This window comes from Solenopsis invicta, chromosome 3 (genome assembly GCF_016802725.1).
Source record: "Solenopsis invicta isolate M01_SB chromosome 3, UNIL_Sinv_3.0, whole genome shotgun sequence".
NCBI lineage: Eukaryota > Metazoa > Arthropoda > Insecta > Hymenoptera > Formicidae > Solenopsis > Solenopsis invicta.
Window position 1 is genome coordinate 12,188,080 of NC_052666.1, and position 12,320 is coordinate 12,200,399.

Sequence of the window (12,320 nt, forward strand, 5' to 3'; positions counted from 1 at the left end):
TATTCTCTCATGATAAGACTGCTAAGACAAATTTCCGAACCGTTTTTGTTCTCTGCAGAATCGCCATTCTAAAATCAAACAGATAACCGTAATTATGTACATAATTTACAAATAAAACTATCAGAATGTATTCTTTTGATTAAAATAAGTATCGTTCGCCATTGATGCTTCTGACATTTATTTTGTCAGTACCATCAAAGCGGTTATTTTTGTTATCAATACCATTCGAAAGAACGCTTTTGATTCTTAGTTAGTAATCTGCTACCTTTTCCAAGCAGATAAAAGCTTTTATTTGGATATAGCATAGCGTGTGTTCTGAAGGTACTGAATATAATAGAAATCGAAGCGTCCGTTTTGATGGTACTGGCAAAGTAAATACCAAAAGCCTCTATAACGGACGATTCTGATTCTAACAAAAATCAGCAGAACTTCTATTACAAAAAATAATTATTTGTAAATTATAATCGGAGAGACGAGAAAAATATTGGTTGCGTTTTCACGAGAATGAGCGTTGGAGGGGCCCATTCTATATTGTCAATATTAAACATATTTTTTATTATGTAATTTTAGTACTCTTGATATAAAAAAAGTACTAAAAATTAATTTGTCGATTGAAATGACAAAGATATTAATACATAATATAAGTATATTTTAATAAGAATCAAAAGCATCTTTTCGTATAACGTTGATAACAAAGAAAATGTCCTATCCGATGATACTGGCAAAGTAAATGTCAGAAGCATCAATACCGGACGATTTAATTTTAATAAAAATAAGAAAAATCAATTTTGACAGTATTACAAAAATAATTATTTGTAAATTATAATCGAAGAGATGAGAAAAATATTGGTTGCGTTCTCACGGGAATTGGAGGGACCTATTCTATATTGTCAATATAATAAAATATTTTTTTTATTATGTACTTTTAGCACTATGGAAACAGAAAATATACTGAAAATAAATTTCTCGATTGAAATGACAAAGACATAAGCAGTATAACATAATATAGGTGCATTTTAAAAGAATCGAAAGCGTTCTTTTGAATGATATTGATAACAAAAGTATCCGTTTTGATGGTACTGACAAAATAAATGTCAGAAGCATCTATGTAGCGGGTGATACTTATTTTAATCCATATTGATTGTATCATTTGTAAACTATAATCAGAAATGACAAAAAAGTTGGTTGCGTTCTTACGAAACATTTCATGACATGTTGCAGAATCTTTTCAGAAATATTGCACATGAAATGTAAAAGATCGAAACCTTTCTGAAAGCTCTCTGTAAAAATCGGTGTTTTGTGAAAATAAAACGTAAACGTGCATATATTTTTATGTACATAATCACGATTATCTGTTTGGTTTTTGAATGGCAAGTCTGGAGAGAACAAAAGCGGTCGAAAATTTGTATGAGCGCTTGTCAAAAGCGTTATCATTTTCCGACCGAAAATCAGATATTTGGCCACATGGTGATAATATCCTCGTAAGGAGAAACTTACATTCTAACATAGATGTACCAAAAAATTACTACGTATGCATGTATTCATATGTTCTCAATACATGTATGTATGTGTGTGCTTCGCGTATATGTGTAGCAAATATGCGCCGCGCGTTGAAGGACACCATTCCTGCCTACATGTCCTGAATCGATGGTAATATAAGACGAAATTAAAAATGTCGGTAATTTACCATTGAGTAACATTTTTCGCGTATAGATGGCGCTGTTACGGCGATCGGAGTTCGGCAGATTCCGCAGATTCTTACTAGCAATCTGCAGTACCGACATAAAGCAAGTTCTCTTGTTACTTTAGCATCCTCTTAACTCCCTCTTATTAAAATTTTTCCGTTTTAGCAAAATTATTAATTTAAAATTAAAAATTAATGTAATAAATAATATTATTTTTATAATTAAAAATTAATAATTAATACGATAATTTTTCTGCTATAATCTATTTTATAATTTGAGACATCAAATTTTAGGAAAATGACAAAAATTCCAGGCCAGTTTTGAAATTCCAGGGGTTTTTCAGGATACATTAAATTCCAGGACAATTCCAGGATTCATGGACATTCAAGGATCGCTGGACACCGTGACTAAACAGTAATCGATCTAATAGTCTTTGTTATTAACGCTGACACGCTGTAGCCTGATTCACATTGACAGCGATAGGTGCTGGCATATTTCAGGTTTGTCGCGAATGCTGTACCATACGTGGTTTATGTGCTGAATTAACGCGTTTCGAGTACTGTACTCAGGACCGGTGCGAGTTAAGCAAGCGCCCCAGGCAAGTGGTAAAATATGGCGCCCTATAGATAAATCTATATTCTTTGTATGGTATAATTCTAAAATCGTAACTTATATATATTTATAGTAATTATTACAATAATTAATATTATAATTTAACGTTATATGTTTTAGTTGTTTTTACTTCTAACCAATCAATTTATTTCATGTATTACATCTATTGGTTTAAAGCCCTCTCACCGCGTTAAGGTTGATGTAAAACGAGAAGGTTTTTTTCGTTTTTTTTGTATTTTATATTTTTAATATTTTTTTAATATTTTGTTTTTTTTATATATTATGGTTTTTTATATTTTGTTTTTTTTATGAATTATTTATATTTTTAATTAACAAATGTTTTGTCTCTCATTCTATGCATTTTTATAAAGTAAATTTATATCTTATATCTAAATGAATGCTCCGATTTGTTGATATTCAAAATGATTTTTTTCGTGCTTTTAAATCCGATAGACTTTTTATAACTTTAGCAAGGTCTATTTTTTGAGTAATCTCGTTCTCAATTGATAATATCGCTAGTACACTTAAACGGTCATCACTTGTGGATGTACGCAAATAGGTTTTAATTAACTTTAATTTGCTAAAACTGCGTTCTCCACTTGCAACTGTGATAGGTATAGTCAGTAATATTCGCAATGCCGTCCAAAGATTTGGCAAAACCAATTGCAGGTTGTTTTGATTTATGAATTTAAGAACATTCAATGGATCATGAATATTTTTTGAGATTAAACTACTAGTAGATTGCAACTCGTCATATAATTCATTTCCGAGGATGTCGTAATTATTCCCGTGTCTGAGTTTATCTTCAAGGTTGGAACAACACTTTTTCAACTCTTCTATTTCGGGTAACTTACTTATATCAAACAAGAAGAACCAAGTATCTTGGAATTCCTTGAGTTGTTTAAATCTTTCTTTGAGTGATGTTATTGCAGTATCTAATATAACTTAAAAAATCTTTGTTTTAAAAAGATTTTGAGGATCAGACATGGTTTCATCACTATGTTCGTAATTAAACATGCGTTTTTTTCGATTTACTCGTTTCTGCACAAATATGGGATCTACATCTAAACTTTTAGCAAGTTCCTTTGCATCTACTAACGTTTTAGCAAATCCATTAAGTCGATAATTTTCTATATATTCGGCACAAGATTCCATGAGCGAAACGGCGGATCCGAGGTCCATTGTATTTGATTGCATAGATTTACTCACAATATTGATACGAAACAAAATATCGTACCAGATAACGAGCATAACAAGGAAATTGTAATCGCATAATTGTGACGCGAGGGTTTGCGCTTCATGCTTAATTGCAGGATCAGAGGAACCGTGTTCACGTAATGTTAGCAGAGCATCATGTATTTCAATAACTTGGTAGCGCAACGGCTTTAAACACTCGATACGACTCTCCCACCGGGTTGTACAAAGTGGTTTTACTGTAAAAGCTGGCACAGTATCAGTTAATATTTTCCACCTTCCAACAGAAGCTGAAAAGAGTGTGTAAATTTTTTGAATAACTCCGAAAAAACTAACAGACTCGGTACAAGAAGTTGCACAATCACTAATAACTAAATTTAAACTGTGACAACTGCAAGGCATAAAGAAAGCTCTTGGATTAATTTGAAGGATACGAGCTTGAACACCTTTATTCTTTCCTTTTATGTTGGACCCATTATCGTAGCCTTGTCCTCTGCAATCTTTAATATCCAAATTGAGTTCTTCTAATACCTTTAAAATTATATCAAACAAGGACTGATCAGACGATTCATGAACTGCTCGAAAAGTAATGAAATGTTCTTTGGGGGACACATCACTGGATACATCGACAAATCGTATTGTAACAGAAAGTTGTTCTGTGTGACTCAAATCAGGAGTACAATCTAAAATTATACTGTATTTTGCTTGCCTGGCACGATCTAATATTGTGTTTTTAACACTTGATCCCATCAAAGTGATAATTTCATTTTGAATAGTGTTACTGCAATAATGAACATGAGTTTCTTGGGATGAAATGCGTCGGAGATGCTCATGCATAGTGACGTCATATTTTCCTAGTAATTCTACCAAACCTAAAAAATTCCCATTATTTTTAGTAAATAACCGATCGGATGATCCGCGAAGTGCAATATTATGTGTTGCTAAGTATAAAATTATATTGCATAAGCGATCTAAAACAAGTCGCCAATGATCACGCTCCTTAATAATATCTGCCTGTAATTTCTGATCGATAGTTTGACGCGATTCAAGTCTATGACAAGCTTCAAACCAACTTGCAAAACTCTTTCGGTGTTCTGGTGAATTTTCATGTGATCGTAGATAGTCATGAATATTTTTCCATTTATTACTTCCAGTTGTTGCAAAGGAAGATTTATTTTTGTCACAAAAAAATAGTTTACAAGGAATGCAAAATATTCTATCTAATTTCTTTGAATAGCAAAGCCGAGATCGTATATAGGACTCGCCGTTTCCAGTGCTTCGATAATACAAAAATTTCGAGAACGATCGATTGTCGGCATCTTTAGGAAAAACATTATTTTCGTTAATTTGCGGTTTTAAATCTAGTGTCAGTATATGGTCACGAACAGTGTTACTAAGCGGAAAAGGCCAAAATGCCGGATCGTCATAGTTAATGATCGGATCGTTAACTGCAATGCTACCTGAAGAAGACGAAGCAACTGGTTCCTCTACCACAATTTTTAAATTCGACTCTTGAGAATCTAAATTATCAAAGATAATATGCATTTCGGCATTTGATGCTGTACTACATTCGTGAATGGAATTTTATTTTATTTTTATTTATTTCAGATGTTAGGTTTGTAGTAACATTTTGTGAGAAGTTAGAGTTACAATCACTTTGCGGCTTAAAGAAAGCAGCAAGCGATTTTGCAGATTTACTTTCTTCTTCCTCCCATCGAAGTTTTCGTTTACGGTTCGCAGATCCGCTTAATTTTTTCGAAGCCATTTTTATGAAAAAATGATTATGATATTTATGATAAAGGTAAACGCCGATCAAGCGAGGTCCCTTATAATATCGGAGGAACTATTTCTCTAACGAGAAACGCAGCCGCTGGCAGCCGCCTAGCGGTAAATATGGAACTATGATTCCTACAGCGAATATTCGAACTGACAACGGGGCTCATTCCACAAAAGCAGGAGATCTGCTGGTCTCGGTTCCGAGCGCCCTTATATTCCCTATTGGATGCATCTTGTCCACGAGAAAACGGCCGCGCTCGGCCGCGTCACCGCCCCGCGGCGGTAGCTCGAACTGGCGCCTGGCGAACACGCGCCCGCGAGCGTACGCAGTGCCGACGCGTGAAATGGTGGCGCCTAGTAGAACGGCCGCCACAAAATGAAAACACACAAGAACGAATTTTATATTTAAGCAATACATGTTTTTAAAATTTAGATCTGGGAATGACCTTTTTTCTTAAGAAAATTAAGGCGTCTTTGGCACCCCCCCGGAGTTGTCGCCCCAGGCGACTGCCTGGTCAAACTGTAGCTTGCACCGGTCCTGACTGTACTGATCGAATCCCTATGTGTTGCCCATAATTCTCCTCAAAGGGCCTGTATGATGAAAATGATTTTGTTAACTTACCACCTTAAAAAAATTACATGTAATCTCTGTTCCCAACTTCTAAAAAATATTTTTTTTCAGATTTTTTGAAAAAGTGCGTCAAGATTTAAAAAAATTAAAATAACATTTTTTCGTTAATTTTTTTCAAAAAATGAGCAGGTAAATCATTTTTATTAGCTCTTTAACATTTTATTTGTTTATAAAATTCCATATTAAAATGTTTTGTTGATCATAAGTTAAAAGTCAGTAATAGCTAAATTATTTTTTAATTTTTATAGTTTCATAACATAAGGTTTTTAATTCATATATATGACATTACACTTAGACATTAATAATATTATACTTGGGTATTAATTTAATATTACACTTAGACATTAATGAAAATATTTTTTACATTTTTTTCGGTGCGAATTTTGATTATAAAAAAGTGAAAATAACTTTCAAACATTTTTTCCACCCTGATTTTGTTGATGGACCACCTTACAAAAATTACATGTGAATACTGTGACTGAAATCTTGTGCCTTTAGGCCTCTAAACACTAGTCTGCCGTCCTCAGCAGAAGAAAAGACCTATAATTGTAAAAAATGTAATTAATATTAGAGTTATCTATTTTATTAAAAATTAATTCAAACTTTTATAGAAAATTATCATATGTTATAGAAACAAGTCATCAATCTTGCATAAACCTTCTAAAGTGGCACCCTCTTATTTTTCGGAAACTAAACATTGCACCATATTAATACTAATAAAAACCTAATTTGCTGAGATGGTTTGCTTAGATGAATCTAACTTAATTTAACTTTTATATACACTAAAAAAAAACGGTTTTGCTAAAGCATCTAAAAATAGATACAGTTTTGAAAATAATTTTGTTGGATCATCAAAATAATTATGTATAGGACACTCAAGCTAATTACTAGAATATTGAAATTTTTTGCAGCCTTGTTCATCATGCTTGAACATCATTCATAATTATTTCAATGGTCCAACAAAATTATTTTCAGATCTGTATGCAGCTAAATTTTTAGACACTTCAGCAAAAAAATAGAATTGAAATACTTCAGCAAAGATTAAATATTATTTACGACTGTAAATTCCAGCTTAAGAAATACTACTAAAAAGCAACGCCGGTATTGGTGACTTTCCTCCATATAAGATATTTCTCAATCATATTCAATTATTTTGAATCATATTTTAGAGAAAACAATTACTTACGGTTACATACGATTTCTTGCGATTTTTTTCAGTAATCATGATATTTTAATCGATAACTTGTAATCGCAATCGTATTCGCGTCAGGCTTAGGCTAAAGTAATCGTAATCGTAATGTAATCGTAATTGTATTTTACCAGGTTTGCTAAGCAGTTAGTAGTCGATCCAATAACCGTTATTATCGATAAGCCGCTGTAGCCTCGTTTTCATGGACAGTGATAGGTTTTGTCATATTTCAGGCTGGTTTCTAAGACGGTTCCATACGTCGTTTACGTGCTGGATCAACGCGTCTCATGTTCTGTGCTGTCCTAATCTCCATTTTCTACCTATAATGCCCCACAAATTTTTACTGGCTTTAGATCAGGAGATTTGCGAGGCCAATCTACTTTCTCCATCTTGGGATGACCATTGAACCAATCACGTGTCATATGGGCAGTGTGCATAGCTCTGTTGTCCTGCACAAATGTGATATTAGGATATTGATTCGCCGGAAATCTCGCTCGCGCACTGGGGAGCATGACATTCTCCAAAATGTTGATATATTCTGGAGCTCTCATACGTGCCGTGGCCTGATGGAATTCCATTACTTCTGCAGCACTCATGTTTTCCCAAAAACTGCACAAAATTCTGCAAAAAACTATGGTGTTCTTGGACGACGTACTGTGGCTGAAGTCGTGCGCTTTTGGGTCTCCACACATGTAATCTGCTGTCCTTAACAGAAGAAAAAACCTATATAACAAAATTGTGAAAAACGCAATCATTATTAAAGTTACCTATTGTATTAAAAATAAATTTAAATCTTGACGAAGGGGAACATACCTTTTCATCCGACCAAATCCATTTGTCCCACTCTTCCTGAGGCTTACTTAAGTGACGATTGGCAAATGCCAATCGTTCTTAGCGGTGCCGTTTATTCAGGACACATTTTTTGGTCGGACGACATAAAACTAAACCAGCAGACTTCAATCGTCGGATAACAGTTCGTTTCGATATATCGATTTTGATTGCCGGAATTACATGTTTTGCTGAACGAAACGGATTATCCGTAAGAGCGTTTACTATTTGTGCGTCTTGTTTTGGGCTCGTCTTTCTTGGGCCTCTGTTCTGCTTTCAAAGATCTTTTAATCCGTCTGGACCGAGTTCGCGAAATTTTCTTTTCCACAATTCCGTCGTCTTAATGTTACACCTAACTTGTTGAGCTACTTTACGAGCGGTTAATCCTTGTTCAAACAAACCCTATTCTCCCACGCGTTTCTTCGCTATAATTCGCAAAAGGATGACATTCTTGTGTCATTTTGACAATGCAAGAAGAAACAGATATAAAACAATCGCTGTTCACAATGAAGTGGCTCAACAAATTGAATGTAATATTAAAACGGTGGAACTGCATTATAAAGCAATAAATAATATTGTTCTAAATTTGTTTGTGTTTTAATTCATCCGTTATATAAAATTCTAACTTGAATACAAAACATATAATATTGCGCGAATAAATAAAAATTAATTAAGTATTGAAAATTAACTGACCTGGAAAAACCTAGATTCTTATCTGGAATGTCTTGGAATTATCCTTGACAAAAATTGTCTTTTATATAGAGAAAAGTCACCAGTACCGGCGTTGCTTTTTAGTAGTATTTAATCTTTGCTGAAGTATTTCAATTATATTTTTTTGCTGAAGTATCTAAAACTTTAGCTGCATACAGATCTAAAAATAATTTTGTTGGACCATTGAAATAATTATGAATGATGTTCAAGCATGATGAACAAGGCTGCAAAAAATTTCAATATTCTAGTAATTAGCTTGAGTGTCCTATACATAATTATTTTGATGATCCAACAAAATTATTTTCAAAACTGTATCTATTTTTAGATGTTTTAGCAAAACCGTTTTTTTTAGTGTATATAAAAGTTAAATTAAGTTAGATTCATCTAAGCAAACCATCTCAGCAAATCAGGTTTTTATTAGTATTAATATGGTGCAATGTTTAGTTTCCGAAAAATAAGAGGGTGCCACTTTAGAAGGTTTATGCCAGATTGATGACTTGTTTCTCTAACATATGATAATTTTCTATAAAAGTTTGAATTAATTTTTAATAAAATAGATAACTAATAATAATTACATTTTTTACAATTATAGGTCTTTTCTTCTGCTGAGGACGGCAGACTAGTGTTTAGAGGCCTAAAGGCACAAGATTTCAGTCACAGTATTCACATGTAATTTTTGTAAGGTGGTCCATCAACAAAATCAGGGTGGAAAAAATGTTTGAAAGTTATTTTCACTTTTTTATAATCAAAACTTGCACCGAAAAAAATGTAAAAAATATTTTCATTAATGTCTAAGTGTAATATTAAATTAATACTCAAGGGTAATATTATTAATGTCTACATATAATGTCATATGTATGAATTAAAAACCTTATGTTATGAAATTATAAAAATTGAAAAACAACTTAGCTATCACTGACTTTTAACTTATGATCAACAAAACATTTCAATATGGAATTTTATAGACGAATAAAACGTTAAAGAGCTGATAAAAACAATTTACTTTCATAAATATGAAATAAAAACCTTATATTATGAAATTATAAAATTTTAAAAATAATTTAGCAATCACTAACTTTCAACTTGTGATCAGTAAAACATTTTAATAAGAAATTTTATAAACAAATAAAACGTTAAAAAGCTAATAAAAACGATTTACCTGCTCATTTTTTGAAAAAAATTAACAAAAAAATGTTATTTTAATTTTTTTAATTGTGACGCAATTTTTCAAAAAATCTGAAAAAAAAATATTTTGTAGAAGTTGGGAACAGAGATTACATGTAATTTTTTCAAGGTGGTAAATCAACAAAATCATTTTCACCATACAGGCCCTTTGTGGAGAATTATGGGCAAGAAATAGAGATTCGATCAGTACAGAACTCGAGACGCATTAATTCAGCACATAAACCACGTATGCAACAGCATTCGTGACAAACCTGAAATATGCTAGTCGTCTATCCATCTATCGCTGTCAATGTGAATCAAGCTATAGCGGGTCATTAATAACAAAGACTATTAGATCGATTACTCTTTAGTCACGGTCTCCAGCGATCCTTGAATGTCCATGAATCCTGGAACTGTCCTGGAATTTAATGTATCCTGGAAAACCCCTGGAATTTCAAAACTGGCCTGAAATTTTTATCATTTTCCTTAAATTATAAAATAGATTATAACAGAAAAATTATCGTATTTGTAACGGCTTGTGCCGTCGCATATGTGTATGCGTATTAATTTGCTGATTGAGACCCGTGCTGTGACGGGAAGCGAAAATGATTGAGACCTTGATGGTTGTTATAACTAAGTTTTAATCACCTTTACAATGTCGAATAACGTACATACAAAGAAAAACGGACAGAAAAATAACTGTTAGAATGCACGCACGCATCGACAAGACGGACGAGACAAGAGAGTTACGTTACTAGGCGAAGAAGTATCCTAATGTTAGCAAGCGAGAATGGGGGGGGCGCAGTGCTCAGGACCATTCAAGCCAGAAAGATTTGAGAACGCAAAAACGGCGCGAAGGAAAACTGAAGAGATACGCGTAGCGTGAACAGTATTAATTATTAATTTTAAATTATTAAAATAATATTATTTATTTATACTATTATTTATTACATTAATTTTTAATTTCAAATTATTACTTTTGCTAAAATGGTGAAAAAATTTTTATAAGGGAGAGTTAAGGGAGTATAAGGGTTTATAATTTAATTTAAATTCAGATACTCGCTATTCCAAGACTACGATCTTTGCTGAGATCGGATGCGAAACCATAATACAAAGAAATTTAATTCTACTAACCTACATTCTTAACGTGGTTAGTGTCTGAAATATCTTATGATTCTGAGACATCTGGTATTTTTGATGATTCGGAGACATCTAAGACTTTTCTGTGATTGCCTCCGATAAAATAATTGTTGTCACAAACACTCCGTAGTTGACTATCCTTACATTTATTAAGAAATACGGTAATGTCTCGCACCAAGTTTTATTATTACTTGTAATCGTGAGAAAAACAGCTCACAAAGTATATTTTCTTATTGCCAAATAATAGCACTTTTTATTTTCAAAACTACAACTTATATCAAAGACTTTGATCCGCTTTCTTTCAAAGCTTTGCAATATTTCTGAGATTTCACCGATCAAAACTGAGATTACATCGGCGGGCTATCAAAATATAATTTCCTAACACTATAATACATTCATGATCGCTGACGCAGCATCCGGTTATAATAGTCATGAACGTAAAAACAACTCAGAACAAAACGTGGACTGTAGAATCATGACCTCAGGCTTACCTGGCCCAAATTGTACCTACCCGTTTTTTTGTTAGTTAGGGCGGCACCTATTAAAGTCTACCCCGTGAGAAATGATACATCGAACCGATGTCGAATCGATATCGATTTGATCAAATTTCATCGATGTGATTTTTCCGGGTTATTGAACATCGAAATCTCAAATATTTCGTGATTATTTCGATGTCATGATATTTGTATTTGTTGGTAGCAGTAATAATACAATATAATGTTTCTTTCAAGATTTTTAATGTTTTTCCTTGTTTTTATTGAATATCCATTTGTTGTCGATTCGATATCAATTCGATACTCGCGAGAGTTGCAGTAAAAGGTGCGTCGCCGCGCCGCGGTCTGCTCCTCTAACTTCTTTTCGTCTTTCGTCCCTATCTTGGTACCGGCCGAGGCGGCCGGCTAAAGTGGGCAGAAGTGTACAACATGTATCATCGCTTTATACAGGTAATCCTCTTTTTTTTTATCATAAATTATATATTATAACAAAATAAATCAATTAAATTATTACTTTTTGAACATATTTTTAATATATGATTGTTCTGCATCTCATCAATAATTGTTACTATTGTGCACATATTTAAAGTTATGTGTTTTCTATTCCAATGTGAAATTATTATTTTGTTGCAGACTATTATTATTGTTTCCTGTAAAAAAGAAAGTTTCGAAACGTAGTCGCAACTATAAAAAACTGGCTAAAGTATACCACGTGCATCTGCATATATTGCTCTATATCACAGATAATCCCTTGTTTTATCATAAATTATATATTGTAACAGAATAAATAAATTAAATTATTACTTTTTGAACATATTTTTAATATATGATTGTTCTGTATCTCTTCAATAATTGTTACTATTATGCACATATTTAAGATTATGTATTTTCTATTC

General features: G+C 32.8%; 1 protein-coding gene across 1 annotated transcript; it reads right to left on the bottom strand.

Annotated features, from left to right (window-relative positions):
• Nucleotides 1–3,242: 3,242 nt before the first annotated feature.
• LOC120357401 (zinc finger MYM-type protein 1-like) lies at nt 3,243–5,036 on the bottom strand. The gene is made up of 2 exons (XM_039447588.1): nt 4,886–5,036; nt 3,243–4,363 (listed from the first exon to the last, which is right to left on the bottom strand). The coding sequence occupies exons 1-2, from the start codon at nt 5,034–5,036 to the stop codon at nt 3,243–3,245; spliced, it is 1,272 nt and encodes a 423-aa protein (XP_039303522.1).
• Between the last annotated feature and the right edge of the window lie 7,284 nt (nt 5,037–12,320).

Excerpts from the sequence above, each read along its gene's own strand:
- LOC120357401 (XM_039447588.1), bottom strand. The coding sequence starts at position 5,036 with ATGCATATTATCTTTGATAATTTAGATTCTCAAGAGTCGAATTTAAAA. Across the intron at positions 4,364-4,885 it reads ATTTTGGCCTTTTCCGCTTA|GTTTGGTAGAATTACTAGGA; the intron begins GTAACACTGTTC and ends GGAATTTTTTAG.